General features: G+C 38.1%; 1 protein-coding gene across 4 annotated transcripts in view; it reads left to right on the top strand.

The window, feature by feature from the left end:
- Nucleotides 1-261: 261 nt before the first annotated feature.
- The window catches only part of LOC110448154 (unconventional myosin-XVIIIa-like), a 133,070-nt gene continuing 110,140 nt past the window's right edge, over nt 262-23,191 (top strand). For all 4 annotated transcript variants that reach the window (XM_021494244.1, XM_021494242.1, XM_021494241.1 and 1 more), the window contains exon 1: nt 262-1,798. In XM_021494244.1, coding sequence (XP_021349919.1) covers nt 770-1,798 — 1,029 coding nt within the window. In that variant the 5' untranslated portion in view covers nt 262-769. The remainder of the gene's footprint in view (nt 1,799-23,191) is intronic.

The following is a 23,191-nucleotide window of genomic DNA, read 5'->3' as shown; positions in this document are numbered from 1 at the left end:
GAAGACAATTTGATATTTAATGTTTTATTGTTTTAATTAAGATAAACTCTATTACAATATAAAATATTTACTGAGTGGTACACTGAATATGACCACGGAATTAGATTATCTAAGTCCGTGATATGACGCAGAGTCTGACCCATGTATTTAGTTTATAGTGCTAAACAGTGTGTTAAAATAGAACCTGTAGAATGAAATAGAACAAATAAATACATTACATATTAAAATTATATTGGTTTTGAGATGCACCCTCAACTTTTACCGGAAGTAGCCCGAGTTTATTTCCTGAAGAGTCACCATTTTGGATGGTGTGCGGCTGGTCGATGGAAACAGGAAGAAGGTAAGCCCTGGTGTGGACATTTAAACGGGAGAAGATGATCTATTGACAACGACTTATTTTGATTGCTTATACTTCGAGTGTACATTTTGGATTTTCTCGGCCTGGAAGCATTGTTCGTTGTTGGAAACGAAAGTAGGTTTGAGAAGGCGGGGTCGTCTCTGGACTCAACCCTCCTTCCGTAGCGGTCACTGTGAGATAATCGTGTATTGTGTCCGAGAGTATCATTACCAGCAGACAGTGATCTATTCACTTATGTACTTATATGTGTCAACAGTCCAGTAGCATATATACGTAAGACAGTACGTTGATGTACTTTATCTCCACAGCTGACAAGTACTGCAACAGCACTTGTAAGTTGTAATTTGAAACTGAACAAGAAATATAAACAAAGCCATTTTAAGACTGTTGATTCAATCATAAAACACAAAAATGTTTAATTTTATGAAAAAAGATAAAGAGCACAAAGATAAAAAGGAGAAAGATGAAAGAAAAAAGGAAAAGAAAGATAAAAAGGATAAGGAGAAGAAGGCTAAGGAAAGAGAACCCATGACACAGGATGACTTGAACAGACTTGATGAGGTCAAGAAAGGTGTTTTCCGGAGATTTAGTGAACGGGATCGCACTAAGAAGTCTGGTAGTGTTAAAGGAGCCACTTCTCCTGATGGAGTGCCCAGGGATAGCAGTGACAGCAGTCTGAGCTCGGGACGGCCCAGTCCTGTTCGAGAGATGCCGCCCGCTGACAGAAAATTTGATATTCGCGACATAAATAAACCAGAGCGAGTACCGAGTAAAGGATCAGCTGACAGACCAAAACCCTCTCCAAAACCAAGAAGCATCCTAAAGCCCAAAAATTCTGGTCCAATAGCAGAGGATATTGATAGCTCAATCATATTAAAAGAAAATACTAGAATTAATCAGCTAACAGCACATATTGTTAACAATGGCAATGAACAGACATACGAAAATGTACCAGTTCAAGAACCTCCCAAAGAACCAGAAAAGTCTTATAAATCTAGGTTAAGGCTGCCCTCTATAGTTCCTCCTCAGCCCCCACGGATCCGGGAACTAATTCTCCAGCGCCAGCCTGCCGGGGATTTCGGATTTACCCTCAGAAAGGCTGTGCTGGTAGATAAAGGGGGAGGTGACAATCAGGAAACTCGTCACACTGTTATTTTCGCGGAGCCTGGGAGTGGGGTGCGTAACCTACAGACAGGACTTATCCCTGGAGACAAACTCATTGAGGTTAATGACGTGAATGTAGAAGACACCAGTCGGGAAGAAATTGTGGAGTTAATTAGATCATCAGGTTCATCCCTATCAGTTAAGGTCCAGCCAATCCAGGAACTGATCGAGCTGAGTGTCCGTCCAGCACCTGACGGCGGGACAATCGAAGTACAAGACGAGGTCATCAAAGGAGGAACACTGAAGAGAAGTGGCAGCTTTCGGCACAAGAAAGGGGTGAGTACGCTTAAAGTTTGTCAGGCTCGACAACCGTAACCAGACGTTATAAGGTACAGACATTACGTGACGTTCTAGCTAGACTAGGTTTTGTTATCGTTGCTGTGTTATAATTAATTGTAATTGTATATGACATTTGATAAGTATTACACCTAAAGCTGACCTTATTCTACATTCTAGAATATATTATACTACTTACAGTGACAACATTCGTTATAATCTTTCTAAGATCAATGTGACACCACAGTAAGTGTATTGATGGATATTGAGCTGTGTGTTATACGATACAGTATCGATTATAACACAACCAGGTGTTACAAACTGTCGACACAGCCAGGAGGTATCGCTATACTCGGTACCTGTGACCAATGTATACCACTTGTGTAACTGGCTCTAGTCTAATTGAATAGATGTGTATCACAATTGGTTTAAAAGCTTTCAGAATTATTTTGGTAACTTGCATGTCAGTTCATATTATAAAGTATTTAAGGAACTGTTCAAGTGTATTTTGAAGTTGTGCTAACTTTTCCTAATCATATAAAAACTTCAGTTATAAAATATATGTTACCTTCCTTAAATTTGATTTAAATTAAAATGTCCAGAAATGAATACTTTGTGTAAACCAAAGTTTTACCTAAGAATAAAACAGGAAGTTATGATGGTGGTCCGAAAGAGGGAAGATAGCCCCGTTAATTATCAGACACCTGTTAATTGTCCATCTGTAAATGCCAGGAAATAATTCCATTCACTTCAACTTTAAGTTTTTTGTTTCTTTAGCTCAATTGAGTTACTTTAAGTGACATACTGTGTACTGTCATTGAAATAACACTGAACACATATTGTGAAAGATTTCCTGTTAAAAATATTGCATGTCTCATTTCTATATTACTGTAATGTTATATGATTATGTAATGTTATGTAACATTACAGGTAGGTCTCACCTTTATAGGTTTATAACTGTCCTATCTCCTACCTCAGATTCAGTTAAATTTCTTTTCATTCATCAGTAAGTAACTTTAACTTGACATAAAATAAAAAGTTTGCTCTAGCGTCACAATCTGGTGCTATTATAAAAATAAATAATAAATAAATATGCAACATTTAATATAGCGTCCTATCTAGCTAACATAAGCCACTCTAAAGCGCTTTTGGCTTTAGAAAAGTGCAAATTAAGGTTATCAGAAAGATTTGCTAAAATCTGTTGATGGGTATGGTATTAGATACAGAGTACAGTATATGCGTCTCGTTAAAGTTAAAATTAGAAATTTACTAGTACATATAATTATGTACTTTAGTAGATAAGGGTTTACACTACTGAATAAGTGATCTCTGTTATCACTGAAGTTGGGGGTTATTTTGGGCGTGTGTACAGGGCGCTATGTTTATGATGTAGCTGTAATATATGACAGATATTGAGGCTGTATAAATAGATACATGTCTGTATCATTGGTGCCCTAGATCAAAACAGATGCTGCGATTCATCAGAGTTCGTTGACATGTAATATAAATAAAACAGTTTATTGACTTCAATTTTAGATATCAACCATAGGTTCACTTTGAAGAGTTGATCTGATTGGAAAATGAGATCTGGTGTTCTATAACTTCCGTTAAAAACTTGTTTTAACAGCATTTGAAGTAGAGGTTTATGTAACTTTAGGTGTTTTTCAAGTTTCCTGTTACTTCAGCACTACGACTATTGACATTCTTTGAGTCTTGTGTACCTGATAAGTAGTTTCAATCACCCTTTATAGAGACAGATCGTGAGATTATACATTTTATTTGTTGTTGTTCACAGAAACAATCATACCACTGATCTCCACTTTAAATGGGTTCAAGTATGTGTTGAGTTTATCCTTAATCAAAACTTTCTTCAAATTCACACAATTGGTGTAGAAATCTGAGACATTCTGCTAGGTTTACTTCTGGTTGACTCAATGGATTAAACAGATTCTGTTTAATTTACTAGTTGACACTACATGGAACCAAGGTCATGGCATAAGGTTATTGGACCTGACTTAGGATAACTGAGTCAAGTTTAGGGTTATTGGACCTGACTTAGGGTTATTGGACCTGGAGATAGGGTTATTGGGTCAGCCTTAGCGTTATTGGAACAAACAAAGGAGAATCTGACCAGGCTTATAGATATAGAACTCTAGATGAGGGTTATTGCAGGGTTATGATTCTAGGAAAGCAGAGATAGATTTATATCCAAGTTACCTGAAAGTGTTGTTAGGCCAGACCTGACTTAGGTTATGATTCTAGGAAAGCAGAGATAGATTTATATCATAGTTACCTGAAAGTGTTGTTAGGCCAGACCTGACTTAGGTTATGATTCTTGGAAAGCAGAGATAGATTTATATCAAAGTTATTGTAATTGATATCATGATCCTTAATTTATGACAGAATTGAAAGAAAAGTAAATAGAATTTTATTAATTTGTGTAAAAAATATTTGGAATATGACTAAAACTTTGAAGAAAATGACTAAAAGTTGGATGACAATCTCGGCGTGATGACTATATGGTGTGGATTATCATGCGAGTAAGGCTATTAGTAATCTAACCAGTCCTGCACAGAGGATAGTGATCCAGGTTATTGGTATGTAGAACCATTCATGTAATTGGATTTTGAACAATTTCCTGTTATTTGTTCTATGAACGTTATCGCTATTAACAGTCGGGCCGTGATTTAGACATGGAGGCCCATTGCTGAAATGATACATATATTAGGTAGATGTTCGTGTCCAGATTAGGGTAGATACATGTGTTTACTGTTCAAACATAGCTGTCCCTATATCTCCGTTGTCGCTCACTTCATCACAGTGATAGTATTTTCGCACCTTTGCTATTTCCGCCCTCAGGGACCATCTCAAAATGTGGTCTCCAATTAGCCATATATGTGGTCCTTATTGAAATGACTGCCCTAGACAGTGATGTTGGCCTGGAGGGGTCCACTGATACACAGCCCCTACCTGTGAGTGGTCAAGCAGTTCCTACCTATAAATTGGTCAAGGGGCCATCAATACTTAAATACCTGGCTGGCTCTCCCAATAGGTACACTCATTCCACCTTACCTGGGACCAGTCAGAACAAACAAAACACAGGATAACTGGGTATGGTCTTCACCCTGTGGTGAAGTAACCTAGTCTAGTTAGGACTGGGTATGGTCTTCACCCTGTGGTGAAGTAAACTAGTCTAGTTATGACTGGGTTTGGTCTTCACCCTGTCGTGAAGTAACCTAGTCGAGTTATGACTGGGTTTGGTCTTCACCTTGTGGTTAAGTAACCTAGTCTAGTTATGACTGTGTATGGTCTTCACCCTGTGGTGAAGTAACCTAGTCTAGTTAGGACTGGGTATGGTCTTCACCCTGTGGTGAAGTAACCTGGTCTAGTTATGACTGGGTATGGTCTTCACCCTGGGCTGAAGTAACCTAGTGTAGTTATGACTGGGTTTGGTCTTCACCCTGTGGTGAAGTAACCTAGTTTAGTTATGACTGGGTTTGGTCTTCACCCTGTGGTTAAGTAACCTAGTCTAGTTATGACTGGATACTTAAATACCTGGCTGGCTCTCCCAATAGGTACACTCATTCCCCCTTACCTGGGACCAGTCAGAACAAACAAAACACAGGATAACTGGGTATGGTCTTCACCCTGTGGTGAAGTAACCTGGTCTAGTTATGACTGGGTTTGGTCTTCACCCTGTGGTGAAGTAACCTAGTTTAGTTATGACTGGGTTTGGTCTTCACCCTGTGGTGAAGTAACCTAGTTTAGTTATGACTGGGTTTGGTCTTCACCCTGTGGTGAAGTAACCTAGTCTAGGTATGACTGGGTATGGTCTTCACCCTGTGGTGAAGTAAACTAGTCTAGTTATGACTGGGTATGGTCTTCACCCTGTGGTGAAGCAACCTAGTCTAGTTATGACTGGGTATGGTCTTCACCCTGGGCTGAAGTAACCTAGTGTAGTTATGACTGGGTTTGGTCTTCACCCTGTGGTGAAGTAACCTAGTTTAGTTATGACTGGGTTTGGTCTTCACCCTGTCGTGAAGTAACCTAGTCGAGTTATGACTGGGTTTGGTCTTCACCTTGTGGTTAAGTAACCTAGTCTAGTTATGACTGGATACTTAAATACCTGGCTGGCTCTCCCAATAGGTACACTCATTCCCCCTTACCTGGGACTAGTCAGAACAAACAAAACACAGGATAACTGGGTATGGTCTTCACCCTGTGGTGAAGTAACCTGGTCTAGTTATGACTGGGTATGGTCTTCACCCTGTCCCGAAGTAACCTAGTCTAGTTATGACTGGGTATGGTCTTCATCCTGTGGTGAAGTAACCTAGTCTAGTTATGACTGGGGTTGGTCTTCACCTTGTGGTTAAGTAACCTAGTCTAGTTATGACTGTGTATGGTCTTCACCCTGTGGTGAAGTAACCTAGTCTAGTTAGGACTGGGTATGGTCTTCACCCTGTGGTGAAGTAACCTGGTCTAGTTATGACTGGGTTTGGTCTTCACCCTGTGGTGAAGTAACCTAGTCTAGGTATGACTGGGTATGGTCTTCACCCTGTGGTGAAGCAACCTAGTCTAGTTATGACTGGGTATGGTCTTCGCCCTGTGGTGAAGTAACCTAGTCTAGTTATGACTGGGTTTGGTCTTCACCTTGTGGTTAAGTAACCTAGTCTAGTTATGACTGGGTATGGTCTTCACCCTGTGGTGAAGTAACCTAGTCTAGTTATGACTGGGTATGGTCTTCACCCTGTGGTGAAGTAACCTAGTCTAGTTATGACTGGGTTTGGTCTTCACCCTGTCGTGAAGTAACCTAGTCTAGTTATGACTTGGTTTGGTCTTCACCCAGTGGTGAAGTAACCTAGTCTAGTTATGACTGGGTATGGTCTACACCCTGTGGTGAAGTAACCTAGTCTAGTTATGACTTGGTTTGGTCTTCACCCAGTGGTGAAGTAACCTAGTCTAGTTATGACTGGGGATGGTCTTCACCCTGAGGTGAAGTAACCTAGTCTAGTTATGACTGGGTATGGTCTACACCCTGTGGTGAAGCAACCTAGTCTAGTTATGACTGGGTATGGTCTTCACCCTGTGGTGAAGTAATCTAGTCTAGTTATGACTAAGTGTTCTGACATCAGTTGTTATGGACCCTGGTTTGAATCTCAATCAAAATTGTTGCATCTTTTCATTCAATAAGAAAATCTTCAGTAATACTTGATCAAAGCTTTTAGTCCAGATAACTTGTTACACAAAAGCAGTAATAAAAACAGTAAGCAGGTCACCTTAACATCAATTTTTTTTTTTTTTTTTTTCCAAATATCATCTTCAAATTAATTAACAAACTGACTTATACTGATCAAGATGAATGTTTAAAAGTGAGGTAACAGAGATAAGTTATAACAGTGTACACTATGTGTACTCCATCACCTTTAGATAATTGTCCAGGTTTTGACACTTACACGGACTATTCTAGCCCCAGGGTGCTATAACAAACAGGCACGGTACAGCTACAACATAAAAAGTCGTAGTTTGTCCTGTCTGCTCTACAATTATCGTGTAGGATCACAGACCTCCTCCCCCACTGCATTACTTAACCACAAAATTACACAAATTTAACGAGCGTTTTGAACTAAGTGTACCGTAACCTTGACTGCATCATCTGTGTCTGGATTATTGGAAAGTGCCAGGGGGATCTTTGATGATCTATTTATAGAAAGAGGGTGTCAAGACCAGATGGATCTAGATGTAGACCCGGCATGTCAGTAACTGATGTACAGAAAAATACTATGTTCTGGTAAATGTTCTGTGTTCTGTTTATTCATTTTATAAACTTGTTTGGAATTTTTTTTATCGCAATGACAGTTTTGCATAATTTTCATCGATAATTAGATTATCAGCCAAGATGACCTTGTAGGTTAATTCCCATGGAAATGGTTATAGATTAACCCTAGGAGGTCGGATTTGTATTAGTAATGCTTCAGTCAAGGTCATTTACGGTAGTGGAGGGGGAGTGACTCACAAACACAGTACAGTTTGTTTTCCTTCCAACAAAAAAACACATCCTCCCTAGTTACAGCATGTTCAGGTTGTTACCAGCGGGGAAAATGATAATTTCTGTGGTGTGGTGGCGACTACTTAAAACATCAGTTATAGATGTACAAGGGGCGAGGATTATGGACCATGTAATCAGTAAAATCCTAAGTTTAGTATTTTAACGCATTATATTACTGTATGCTTTTAATGTTGTGAATTAAAGATAGCTGAATATGACCATACAGAATATGACCATACAGAATATATACAGAATATGACCATACAGAATATGACCATACAGAATATGACCATACAGAATATGTACAGAATATGACCATACAGAATATATACAGAATATGTACAGAATATATATAGAATATGACCATACAGAATATGACCATACAGAATATGATGTCATAGGTTTATCAGGGTTATGGGAAACAGACCTTGGAATGAAATCTGGTAAAAATCATCAGCATGAGAATTATTTTGGGAAATTTGGACGATCGTTACAATTCTGATAACATGAAATTATACAGTTATTTAAGCCTTTATTTAATGATGACGACATAATCATCCTGTCCTTCCTACACATGCTGCATTTTGAGACCTCAGTTGTGAGTTATTTATTTAAGTATACACATTTGGGAAATTTAAAGGGGCAAATCGAGGAAAATTCACACCCTTTTTTGATTGGGAATGAATCATTTGAATAGACCTGATACTGGTACCCTGATGAAGCCTTGCATGAACATGAACAATCGCTAGATGTGAGGTTGTAAGTTGTACAAGAACTGAAGGATACAGGCAAAAGTGCTTGTAAGAAGTGCATACCGTATTTTACCGGCAATAAGCCCCCGCCTCCTGAGGAAAAAAAGATAGGCCAAAAGTGTGGGGGGCTTGATTGCGAGCAACCTCCCCCTGTTCACATATTTCAACATGGTCCACCATCTCAGATTTTATCTCACCTCTACTGTTCAGTGTCCAGTAAATATTTCAACATAAAAAAGTTCATGTTGTACAAATAACCAGAAGACACGAATAAAATTTCATGTTTATTAACCCTTAGGCTGCTACGCACGGCATATGCCGTTTTGAAAAGTCGGGTCATCAGTGCTACGCACGGCATATGCCGTTTTGAAAAGTCGGGTCATCAGTGCTACGCACGGCATATGCCGTTTCTCGGTCTGTAGGTTTTGATCGGTAGCCTGCAGGAAGTGTGAAGCTGGGTTGTTGCTATACCAAACCCAAACGTGTATAGTAGAAGGCTTCTGATTGGTTGTTTTGTCATTACTTTCGATATTCCCGGCAGTGTACCCTAGTAATGACCAAAGGTGTGCGAGAGAATTTCATTTCGAAAAAAAAGTCATCAAAATGGCGGACGTGTAGATTGAAGCGATGAATATGACGGTAAACATTTATATAGGTTTTGAAGGGTTTGACATGGTTGATGTGGATATACTTCGGTGTAACATAATATGTAACTTTCCAATGAACGGCTTTGTGCCCTATGCAACCAGGAAAATATCGGCGGACTGAGGCACACATTTCGTCTGCAGGTGAGGCCAAATTAGACATCGACATCGATACGCTTTGAGTCGATTTATTTCTTCAATTTTTTTAATTGATGATTTAATCATAAACTAGACTCTGAATACGGCTTGGAACTCAACATGTCAGAATCTCCTCAATGTGTCAAAGCGACGCTATTGTGATTTCAGCGTGGGGTTTGTTGTGTCTAGAACCACGAGTGTCTAATCAGTGAACACAAGTTGTTGTTACAATTGAACAGTACCTGTGGTCTAATTAACCAATTGTCATTTTATAATTGTGTAGTTATTTTTATCAGCATTGTAAAATTTGAAAGGTGTTACATGACCTAAATCTACCTGTTGATGCAGATTTTAAAGAAACAACACAGACACAAGTAAATGTTTTTTTTTTAACTTTCGTGGGTTTTTTCTCCAAACGACTTCACATTTTTCACCTGCAAAAGGGGGGGGGGGGGCTTAATGGCAGGCACCCACCCTGTTCCCAGAACATTCAAGGCCTAAAGGTCAAGGTCACAATTCTATTTATGAAAAATCTTAGCCATCACTTCCATTGCTCTATGTCAGAATATATATTGTTCAAACTTTACCCAGTCCGGTGTCATTACTGGGACTAGGTCACCTGCTGTAATGTTGGTGGTGTTCTGTGTTTTTCTTGTGTTTAGCTTCCTGCTTTTATTGTAAATATCCAGTGTTATGCTGGAGTTTATCTTCTGATAAAGTCCTGAAGATTAAATGTGGATTTAGAAATATACAGAGTCAATGAAATTCATTCTCAGAAAATGAAGTTGTTGAAGTGATTTGTATACATAACTAGACACTGTTTACTAGAAACAAGTTATTAGCTGTCTAACAGACTGTTATACATGTGATGGAAAGTTGATCCTTTGTGATGCCTTGTTAATCTGGCATTTATTTATCAAATTTGATTTTACAGCTGGTATTTATAATTATGGGAAGTTCAGAACTTTGATATTCTTAAAATAACCAGAGCATTTCTGATCTTTCCAAATTGATGAGAACTGCCAAAACTTGCACATTTTATAAATCAACATTATACAGTAAATAAAGAAAGTGATTCCATGTGTTCACTAAGACATATCACACCATCAAGTGAAAATATCATGATCATTATAACTTTTAAAATATGAAGTCATTTTCTACAGACAAATTCCATACATTTATTGTAAACATAAAGAAGATACAGCACAACCAGAAATTCCAGGGCCTGATTCCTTATCCACTGTTGATTGTACACTTCACCAATGTTGCCATCCAAAAACTGGAAATGCATAGTATCAAAATGAAAGAGGAACACCTGAGTTGCTAAGGGAAGTAAATCTAGGTCAGAAAACTCTGGTAGGTTGCCCTCCTTTATACAAAGGAGAATATTCCAAGTTGAAAAAAATACATTTCAGAATGTAAATCATTTCATCAGTTCTCTGCATGCTTAGTGTGTTTTCTGTTTGAAAGTATACCAAATTATAAATTCTTATATTGATACAGAAAATCTAAAATAATACTGACAAGATTACCTCTGTTCAGTTCTTTTTAGTACTCAGAACCATGTCCAACATAGGATAACCATGTTAACAGCTGTTGTAGGTTGATCACCGCAGTAAGGTCATCTGAGGCTAATTAGACTGATTAGCCACTAACATCTGATGGCCAGTAGGTAACGGTATACAGATACCCTCCTTTAGGTACAGACAGGTTGGCCTCAGATGACCCAGGTCACCTCAACCTGCATGTCAACACAAGATGGATGACCAATGTGCAGCCTGATTAATGTGTGTGCACTGTTGGACAGCGCGTAATGACACACATTTAATTACAGCTGTTGTCAAGGTTATTGAGTGACCTAGTCAGGGAGAAATCCTTACTCTCCAGGTCCAGTAACAATAACACTCTTTGGTATAGGGTTGTCTGCGATTATTTCCACCATAAATCGGTTTCAGACAGATGCCATTAGCCTAAGCTTTGTCTGGGTACAGCTTTTAATTGGATCACTTACAGCAAAAAAATAGCGGATCACACATAATTAATGTTACAATAAATTTCTGTCCTCTCCCTATGTTAGAACCCAGTGTAAATATTGGGCAAACTAATGGCTGATAGTAAGGCTGCAACGGTTAGAAAAAATGCCACTCAGATAACCATGTGTGCTTATCCGAACCGAAACCGGGTAACCATGTTTTCTTGTACAATAAAATACGGCCACCAACGGCTCATTATTTTGATAAAGATATGATTATTTAGTTCATTAAATGCATAAACAAAGTTAACTCCATACTAAAGTTTTGTGAATACAATTGTAAAACGTTGGAAATTCTCAAAATTGTTATGAATTGGTTACATATCGCTAGCCCCCTGACAGGGAAATTTTCGTAGTCTCATTTCAGTCTAATGTGTTGTCAACGCTATGCGCTCATTTTTCTGCGCATCACTTCCGGTTGGAACACTGACGATAGCTGAGTTATGAGTTACATTGTTTAACAGAATGTCAGTCAATATTATGTTTACATTCAAAGTTTATTGTTTACATGCACTCAATAGTAAAGCAAGTATACTGATCACGAGTGTTTTCAAGGTCTGTCAAACAGCAGTTAGGAGTGACATTTCTGCCTGGGAAATCAATAAATACTGACTTACGTTTGCTAACCGGATGTTACTCATAACCGAATCGAATCGCAACTGGATACCCGATTACCCGTTCCAGCCGGCTAGCTGATAGTTGGGGTGATTTATGATGGAATATCCTTGACAACTATAATGTACATGTCGTTTTCACAGCAGCTTGTCAACTATGTATTGTGTTATATAAGATTTCTGTAAAAGCTGGTGAATGACTATAAAAATGGTCCCTCTCATACTGGCTGTAATATAAGGCATTTTAATTCCAAATCCTGTGTGAATGTTTTCTAGTTTTCTTTAATGTTACATGTGTGATATTTGATTCAGTAGAAGGAAACTTCCTGTGAACTCTTTACACATTGGAGGAAGGAAAAAGGAAACTTGTTGTAACTATATCTAGAGATGTTTGTTGGAATATATGTACACAAAAGACATGTACCATTTGGGACTAAATAACCGACTTGATTGAAATATGGTACCAAACATTTATTGGTAAACATACCGTTATCATGGTAACATATTGTTGTCATGTTAAACATACCATTGTCATAGTAAAATTCAGTTATCATGGCCATGGTAAGCATACCATTGTCATGGTAATATACTGTTGTCATGGTAAACATTGTAGTCATAGTAACATACCGTTGTCATGGTAAATACCATTGATATAGAAACTTCAGGAGAGATTTACATGTATGAACAATACTAAAGTCACTCTAACAGAAGCTGTAGGATGTGTTTTGAAACTGTTGAGGAGAATGTAATCCCAGATGGTTGTGTATGGTTAGAGGACAATGAACCAGCCCCCTAGATATCACCATTGCCTTATCACCTGACACTGGAATCTACACATGGGTCTCATTCCTGATAATTCGTACACCTTCAAACAGATAACTACAGGGCTGGAGATAAAAACATTACCTTCAATTTCTACAAGACTGTTCTGTTCAACATTCCTTTGAGATAGACTTCCCAGCCCCTGGCTACTCCTATATATACTCCCGGCCCCTGTACTAACCTATATACTCCTGGTCCCTGTACTAACCTATATACTCCCCGGCCCCTGTACTAACATATATACTCCCCGGCCCCTGTACTAACATATATACTCCCCGGACCCTGTACTAACATATATACTCCCCAGCCCCTGTACTAAGATATACTCCCCGGCCCCTGTACTAACATATATACTCCCCGGCCCCTGTACTAACATATATACTCCCCGGCCCCCCTGGACTAACATATATACTCCCCGGCCCCTGGACTAACATATATACTCCCCGGCCCCTGTACTAACAGAGAGACATCAGTCCCGTTGTCTATATGCTCAAGCTATGAGATTGAATTTTATTCATTTTGAACATTTAAAAAAAATGAAACAACAATTACTTGAAAGCAGTATTAAATTTCTGACTGTTTTGAATTTGCTTGCTGTCTTTTTAGAAGATAAAAAACATAATTGGCGAACATTTTTTTCATGTTCATTTATTAATGGCATGTTTGAGCTCTTGTCCCCTGTAAAAAGCTTTGCCTCTCCATCCCCCACCAATCCTCCACCCCCACCAATCCCCAAACAATCAGTGACTAACTACCAGCTAATTGTGCTGCTATGATCAGCCTTATCAAACTCCAGGCTCAGTAAGAACTGGATCTGGTTTTGATAAAAAAAAAAGAGGACAATCTGTAAATAGCAAGTCATTTCCAGGCATCAATCTAGGACAAAATCTTAGCTGTTTATGTGTAAAGTACCTCTTGAGAAAAAGTCCCCCCCTCCCCCCATTTCTTAAATTTCCCTGCTGAGCTAATAATTACATGTATACACATTTTCTATTAATAATTCCTACACGCAGAACAGAATGTTTTCTTCCTGGGTTTAAGAATTTTTATATTCTATGCATTTAAAAAGATTTGTTTTAACAAAGCCTCTCCAAATTGTAAGAATGCTTTCATGTTTCTCTGAAAAATTTTGCTGAGGTGAAAAACTTAAAAGCTCATATGAGATTTCTTTTCATCAACAAAAAAGTAATTTCCCCAAAACATAGAAGATCCGTATCCACTATTCATTTGTATGGGGTAATCACATGATAGTGTTAAACCAGTAAACGAACAGGTATCCATCATGTGCTCTCTCTACCTAACCCCCCTAACCCCCTCTTGCCTCTCCGATCTTGACCTCACATCTATAGCCACTGACTGACGGGTATCCATCTTGTATATCTGTATCAGCACCTGTTATTCTCATCAAACTGGAGATATTAATCATTTTCAGGCGGTACAGCTACAAACAGCCAAAACCTTCTGTAATGGTTGTCAATTTGCAATGTCATTTTGAAAAAATAGTAGCATATTGAGGTAGCAGACAGGATAGCTAGGTGTGACATGGTTGTGTCTGTCCCTCAGCTGGACTGGTCTGGAGATGGCAGCTTGTGGTGCCTGTTTCTGGGTAGTATAAATCACCTATCCTGGTCGGGTGATAAGGGGCCGTTGTTTATAGTTTATGGGTAAGATAGCACAGAGGCTATGTGATGTAGCAGTAAACATTCACGGTTTATTGTACAGGTGGTTTACGAGTGGCATCCCCATATATTTATATATAAATATTTATTTTTAGAAAGGAACAGAGGGATGGAGAATACGAAATATTCCTTACATTCAGCACCTTCACAAACTATCATTTAAATTTAAAAAACAGATGTAGTTTTGTTGTAACTACATCATATCTTTCAGATATTTGATTTTCGAGTCAGAACCATCATTCTTGTGTTTACTTACCATGTCATCATAATAATAACAGAAGGTAGAAAACTACAAAATGTCCAAGTAAAGGTTATTGTATAACAGTACTCTCATTAACCTGTGTTAATCCCAGGGGTTGTAATCTGTAGAGAATGGATAATGCCAGTTACGGACTTAAATAAATATCTAAACATAAGGTGTAATTCTGCCTAGGATCTTTATCTGTTAAATGTCTATTTCAGACATAATTCTGCTTAGATCCTTAACTGTTACAAACGTTGGGTGGGCTCAATCCCAAGCCCGGGTTAGTTACTTGTTAACGTATAGGGTACCAACAAGTCAGACTTCATTATTATCTTTGTCACTATTGTGAAATATTTCAAAAGATTGTTTCTGTAAAAATCACATGTTACAATGCATTTTACAAATTATAGTTGTTTGAAGTTTGATTGTATGACAATAGATAGAAAAAGTAGAAAAATACTATAGGGGTCAAACTCAGGACCTTTTATGTTGCAAATCCTATACTTGACTAATGTCCTATTCAAGGAATTATAAATGTACATCATTAAAATGAATGTCCAATTTATTGGCTGATAAAAAAAAATGTTAGTGGAACTCTTCTTCACAATTACAACTTAACTTTCAATACTTGTTTGTACATTGAGTGGTCGACAGTAGAGATGTGATGACATTACTTTTTTTCCTTTTGTAATTAAAAACAAAATTCTGAATAAATCAAACAGATCTTCATTTACTCTTTCACTTCTTTAACTTTCAACTGACGAAGTAGTCTACATTTTATACTTGTGCTTGATGTAAAATGTAAAGTGTCTGCTTTTAGTTAGATCATGATCACTCAGGTGTATGATAGACATCATTACAAAGAGGGGGTCATCTCAAAACCAATTTCAGAAACTAGAAATGAGAGTGGAGATAACACTTTCTGATAAGAGCATACTCACAAACCTTACTTACCCTTCACATTTTCTACTAGTGTTTTGATTGAAAACAAAAAAGTGAGTTTAAGTGGTCTAATTACAAGTGAAGTGAGGCTTGTCCAAACTTCCTGTTTGTATAACCACTTGGTCTAAAAGTAACCTGAAAAGTGATACTATATAGTCTAAACATTGGTATTGTGATCAGATGATGTCACACCTGGGTAGGTAGGCTGAACTTCCCAGTGGCTGCTGATTGGAGTTTCTATTTGTTGACAGTTATACAGAGTGATGACCTGGTGTGATTGGTGTAAGCCACACAATTAATTAGGGACACTGTTCCATCATAAGTTTTTGACATTAGTTTGGTGTTGTCCATGTGTGCAGCATGGCAGACTAAAGTATCTCAAAAGAGAAATAACATAGAACCAGACCAAAAGATAGCTTAATGTGATGGAACTGGACTGCAGGGCCGTTCAACAGCGACCAGGTAGCTGAACTGGTAGAGTGTCCTTCTTGAGTTTGGAGGGTCCTTGTCTGGCTGTGCGTTTCTCTTTCTCTGTCACAGATGTTCCTGTGGCAAATCCATGTCTCCAGTACTGGGTAATGCTTGACAAGGGGATAACTAACTGAACCTGGGTTGTAAATAGTGATGTCTTTGGGGGGCAAAGACATAGAAAAAGGAGGAAGGAATGTAGTAGAACTGGACTTGGTCGGTCACTGGCAACTAGCTATATAGGTAGCACAATAGATAGAACTTCGTCTAAAGGTTTGTGGGTCCCGGGTTCAAACCCCAGTCTGGCTGTGTATTTCTCATTCTTCTCTTACATATTTACTGAACGTTGAGATAATCTCTAACCATGTCAGTATTGTGTTGTACAGTAAAGTTTAGAGATTATAAGCTGTCACAACATTGAACATTTCAACAGTAGTTAACATAAGTAAACCACATTGAAATATTACACCCTAGCACTGCAGTTAGTAGGACATTCTGTAGGCATGTCTTAAAACCCACAGATGGATTTCTGTACTTTATTTCTAAACATGAATATAACCCTATTATGTTACCAGAGAACAGAGAAAGGCGAGTTGGTTATCTCTGGTTTCCTGCTAACTGAACAAACTTAGACCTGTTGACTGTAAAGTTTTTTTTTACCTGTGACAGGGTTTAGATTAAAACAGGAGATATTATTTGAGGAAGTTTAAGATGTCTGCCGTATTAGATAGTTTTACCAGACCAGAATTTCTGGGTCCTTTGATCTGAGGTGCATACCTGGCTGGCATATTTTGCAGACCTTTAATCCTTCCAAAAAACAGTATACTTGCAGGTTTTGCAAAGCAGGTGAGTAAATAGAAAATCTTGCTATCTATGGTCATTCCATTCTGGTTAGATTAGTGTATAAAATAGCGGAGTTATGGCCTACTAAACGAAAACCAATCTTTGTCGTGTATCGGTTATTGGTCATAGAAACAAAGCTTTGTACCCGGTTTGTGATCCCGGCCGTAACCTGAAGCATGTGTAATCTACACCAGAGTTATACAACAATACACAACATATTTCATTAGTTGTTGACATTGGGTCCCATTGTAAACAAACATGGCCACATGCCTGATGGTACAAAGAGGTCATGCTCAGGTGGGCAGCGTCATGGTGGATTATCTCCCTTTGTCACAGTAAGTCATTAGTTAATATGGTGGAACAAACTACCTGTTTACCTGACAGTTCTTTGACCCAGGACAATAAAGGTGACATCTACACAACCAGGTTATACTGACTTTAACTCATTCCCCCCTGAAATTTAATAATGAACTATTCCAACCTTTGAATTGGAAGAGTTCAAATGTGTCTTCAGGAGTGAATAAGTTAAACCATAACAGTCAACAAAGGCATACATTTCTGTCCTGAGGTGGCAATTTTCTAGATCTTGTCGATGATAAGAGAAAACCAGAATACATTTACAAGGTTTACAAATAAAAGTCATATTCCTCACAACACTGTAGTCAATTCTATCAGCAACTTTATCAGGAGGCCATTGAGAGGCCTCTATAGTTTGTATATTAGTTCATGCCATGGATATGCTAAAAACACAACTTAGGAAATATTAATTCTTTGCATTACTTGCATCAATTGTAATCCTCTGCAAATATAAAGAGGCAAGATACCTAAATAATGGCATCAATGTTTGAAAAAACATGTTTTCAGTGATAAAACAACAGTCAAAATCTCCGTGTGATGACAGTCAATGTCAGTCTGAATCATTTTAAACATCTTGTTTTGAATAACCAAGAAGCCTGGGATGATAATATTTGGCCATTCACATGCTGGGATGAAGAGTTATTATGTGAGTTCCATGACCTTGACCCCTGGTCAAGGTACTGGGGGTCAAATTTGTGAAAACCTTTAAATGGCTTCTTCTCTTTAGCCTAGGATGATGCTGTTTGGTCATATGCATGCCAAGATATCAACAACCCAGACCCACTTTCAAAATCAGTAGCATGCTGGGATGCTGGGATGAGGGGTTAAAAAGAAAGGATCAAATGAATGGCATTGACATACGTTCAAGGTCACAGTGGCCAAATGTATGAAAACTTTTATACAACATCTCAATAACCAACAGGTCTAATGTCATGATAGCTTAATAGCATGAAGTGCTATGAAATATGGAATCTGAGTGAATAACCTAGACCAACTAGAAGGTCACATTAGTAAAACAAATTGAGGAATCTTCAAACAAAGATTCATAAGGTGGAGAGTATCTCATTTATCCCTGAAATTTGATAATGAACTAAACCAACCTTTGAATTGGAAGAATTCATTTGTGTCTTCAGGGGTGAATGAGTTAATATTTTCCAACAGAGATCCAAAATTTGAAGTGTAATGCTATTAATAAATAGCCTATTTAAATTAATTTGACCTTGAACCTCTTTGAAGGTCACAGATATATGATGAATAGCAGGTAAAAGGGCTGTCACACTAGGGCCACGTTCCCACGGCCTCCAAGAAAAATCCAGATCACCGATCTGCACGCAGTGGAATCACAAGCATCGCATAGAACGCTGAGCGACGGCGCACACTTTGAGCATGCCCAAAACATAAGATAAGATCTGATAAGAGCACAGTGGGATCGACGTGAGGTTGCCGTAGCAGCGCAGTTAGGTCTCCTACAATGCCACAGGATCACCGTGGGTGCGCACAGAGGTCGCAGTGCGAACGCAATGGTTATTGATGGCTGTGTGGGGCTGTGGGACGTAGAGTTTGATGGGGTGCTCACACGAGAAGCCTGCACTTGTGGTGACTCATCGCCTGGTTGATGAGGTGATGGTGGTGGACTTGCTTCTGTTTGCGGTGGGCATTTATCTTTCCCTGCCTTCTTTACCTTTCTTCCTCTTTTGGCGGGCATGGTCTCAACTGTTCGAGAGCAAATGGAAGAATGAAGAACTGATGGAGATATCGTTTTTATAGGTAGTGCAAAACAACACGCAGTTTGTGCAGTGCGCACGCCGCGTTGAAACGCCAAGGTCGCCATGAGAACGCCATGACATTGCTATCTTCAGGAAAATATGAATTTTTCCTGCAATCTCACAGAGCTCTGAGAAATTTGAAAATGCCGTGCAATCGCAGTGGTAACGCGGCTAGGTGTTACAGGTGTTTAAGCAATACACTCCCATTGGGCTGCAGGTTTTAAAACATGTCAAGGTAGATTAAATGATGTTTCTAATTGGTATGTCTTAAATTCTCTGGTTAGCAATTTCGTGTGAACAGATATTGTCCATGGTACATTTTTCACATTTTATGATAGTTTAACTATTTAATTTCTGTCATTAGTATATTTAATGTCGGATGACTCTGATTTAATGGAGTATGGAGGGATACACATTACTTAACTCAAGAGTCAGAGGTCGTAGGTCATGGGTCATGCTCCACTTCACATTGAGTTCATCAGGTCATGTGCCTTTCCCCCCACTACACAACAGTGTCATTGTGAGGCACTCGACACTGTCCCTGTCACAGACACCTGTACATCCTATAGTCTGGTCCCCACTGTTTGTTTGTAATTATTTGTATAGGATAAGTTAGAACTTCTCCTGTAAAACAGCAGTTAAAATATCTAGCTATTATAGAATTAAGCAGACATTTTCCTATCATAAATTAGAGACAGCATTTATGTGTTTATACTATCCTTAATTAATTAGGAAATGTTCCTATTGTATGTCCTTGATTAATGGTTACAATGTTTGTCTTCAAAAAATTAATATAACAGCGTCCTGTCATGGTATATGTATGTCTCTTTAGAGTAAGAAGGGTTATAAGAAAATTGTCAGTAATCTTCAGAGATTATTTAAATATCTACACAGCTTACATCAACATTCCAGTAAATGGAGCTCTTATAAAACAAACATACATTTTAGTATTATGTTTTCTGTTTTCTGTTCTACTTGGGTTTACCTAAAACAAGACGTTAGGGGTAAAGTGTCTGATTATTACAGTTATCTCCCTTACTCTTGTAAATTGGCTTAAATTTTTGTTTTACTGTACCAAATTAAATAGAAGTTCTCTATCTAGAGCACATCTTCAAACTTGTAAAATAACTTAATGTGATGGGACCGAGATAGACGAAGTTGTTGGTACGACCTTGACACTGCCCTTGTTAACATGCTCTGAGATAGATGAGGAAGTGCGAGGTCTATTAGGTGTGATTACCAAACCTCTGATGTAGTGTTACTCTGTAATGTGGATACCACATCTAAAGTTTTAATCACGTAAGAAAGAATCCACACAGCAATACAGCCGGGTTTTGTCATCCTCACATCTCGGGTAACAAAACCTACAAAATAATATCAATCACAAGGAATGTCTTGTGTTGAATTCACCCTTCTGTTTAAGGCAATAAGAAAATGAGGAGAACTGTTCTGTCTTACAGTCGCAGAGATTACCATGTTATCTGTTAATATCGCTACACCTCTTACACCCAGGAGGAGCAGCCTAACAGATAGGGGCGCATTTATTATCCACAGCCTGCAACGCCTTTCTTAGGTTAAAAAATAGATTTTAATGTCTGATAAAATACAGGTTTCCTTGCATACAGCACAGGATGGTAATGTGTTTCCTGTCGTGTGACAAACGAGTTCCCAGGTCTAGAGTTAAGGAAATCTTAAACAATGACAATCATCTGTCTAACACATGTAATATGTGTACACTACAAGGAAACAACCTGGCGCTGAAGTTTACAGTCAAGGTCGTTTACTCAAGGTCACAGCTAATCCAGTGATATGGGGAAGATGATATATTTTGGCGGGGGTTCAGACTCATAAATGTCTGTGGCTTGGTGCTGCCGTCTGAGACATCCCACATGGCCACCACAATTTATCTACAAATAAAACTACAAATATTTAATAACTGTTGAAATGTGGTGAAGAAATGCTGTCTCTGATTCACGAAACACGGAGCAGACATTGATCGGGGTGCCAAACTAATTATACCATACATTCTCAGATGTACTGTTAGTGTGCTTAATTAGTGCACTTCTATTTTAGCACAGAAGTACAATTACACTAAACAAAATCATAATCAGCAAACCAGGGTTTGTACTGGGTAAACATAACTTTATATTCTACTATTCATTGAAACTTGTAGTTCATATTACATTTGATTTAAAATTTATTTTTACAAAGAAACAAATATAAACAACAAGGTTTCAGATAGAAAGTTACATTACATTTCATTGGAGGACAAACTCGCATGGTTGGATAAACATCATAATTATCACCAGTTAGAGGAAAGGGGACAACATTTAGGAGTAGTTAGGTTGTGTCATATTTCGGGTTGATCAATCTTGATATTCACCTCTATAAGTCAATAATTGTATGGACTTGATGGTTTTAACTGTGAAAAAAATGGACAGTATTAAGAAGTAGGATAGGAAGTATCATGTTAGATAAATTATATTCACCTCATAAATGTCCATAATTGTACACAGTTCCATGGTTTCATGGAAGGAAGACGATATTGCAGTAGGGGAGGGTGTGTATCATCTCTATATCTAATTAACATGGAGGCAGTATCTTACATGAAAAAACGAGAGTAAGGAAATTGGATTCCAAAATAGAATTCATATAAGACATCATTTAAAGTGTTATTTCTACATCACATATACTATTAAGATTGACTTTTGAACTCAACCTGTTCCAAAAGATTTGACTTATTTTTGTGTATGAAATATACACATGATAACATTTAATGATAAAATGCCAGCATGTTTTTATACCACAACAGTAAGAGGCTCACCAGCAAAGGTTATTAAAACTAGGGAACAAATCTGGCAAAAAAGCAGGCAAAAAACAGAGGCTGGATTTTGAAGTTGGAGAAGTTTGTGGCCCGCCTAGCATTGATATGATTGCTATGCTATCTAAAAGAGGATTGTACGATTAATGTCTAGGTGTCCTATTGACATACACAAACTGCATGCATGTGGCTCATACACTCCAGTTGGTATGGAGCCTCCCTTAGGTCTGCTAGTGTGGCTCATACACTCCAGTTGGTATGGAGCCTCCCTTAGGTCTGCTAGTGTGGCTCCGACATATCAGTTGGTACAGAGTCTGCCAATACACATTTCATCGCTGAGTTCAAACCACCCCTTAATGATTTTACCATATTTCATGTCTACAGTAATAAATGTCTATATATTATGACTTGGGTATATGAACAGTATTTTTCTGTTCATCGAGTACTTGGAGAGGTTAAGGGGATGTCTCAAAACTAAATGTAAAAAAGAGAAGACTCTTAAATTTTTTAACATTATGGAAATTGTCTCATTGACATGGTTCTGAAATTTTATATATATCAATCTAAATAATCCTTTAATGAATATTTGCATGTGGATCACGCTTAGTTACTCAACTCGAAAAATGTGAATATTTCCACACCACGAAAAATGTCCACTTTGACAGTATAATATCTGATAGTGACATGGTGAAACCATTATTTTTCATCCCCCTCCCCCTGAACAAAATATTGCATTTTGTCAAAGGTCAAGGCTGCTGTTACTGAAAAATTATATTCTGTTGTCCCGATCCTTATTTAAGAAGAAATGACTACACAAAGTTCAGACTAGATATGTGAGTACCTCTAGAAAAAGAGTGAACCCGTTTGACTTTGGGCACGATTGGTCAAAGGTATTTTACAGAACAAATTACCTGTCAAGATGCTAACTTAAGAGTAAAAATTCATTGCAATCTGCCAGCTCAAACTTAGTATGTGGGTTGCCCTAGCAGTGAGAGAGAACCTTATTGATTTTAGGCACGGTTTCTACAAGGAATAAAAGTTCCAATTTACTTTCAGTGTTATTTTGACTTGGAATTACTGTACTTTCCCCATTTGTTACAGGAACTATAAAAACAAAAGAAAGATGTTTATTACACTAGTATGATTTCCTTTTTCACAAAGAACACCTGAGCCATAGGGATTTTTATCTCTGTACCTCTTGATTATAAAGGACACATCTTATCAA

This window comes from Mizuhopecten yessoensis, unplaced genomic scaffold, assembly GCF_002113885.1.
Source record: "Mizuhopecten yessoensis strain PY_sf001 unplaced genomic scaffold, ASM211388v2 scaffold3853, whole genome shotgun sequence".
Taxonomy (NCBI): domain Eukaryota; kingdom Metazoa; phylum Mollusca; class Bivalvia; order Pectinida; family Pectinidae; genus Mizuhopecten; species Mizuhopecten yessoensis.
The sequence above is the reverse complement of the archived record's forward strand: the minus strand, read 5'-3'. Positions and strand labels throughout refer to the sequence as shown.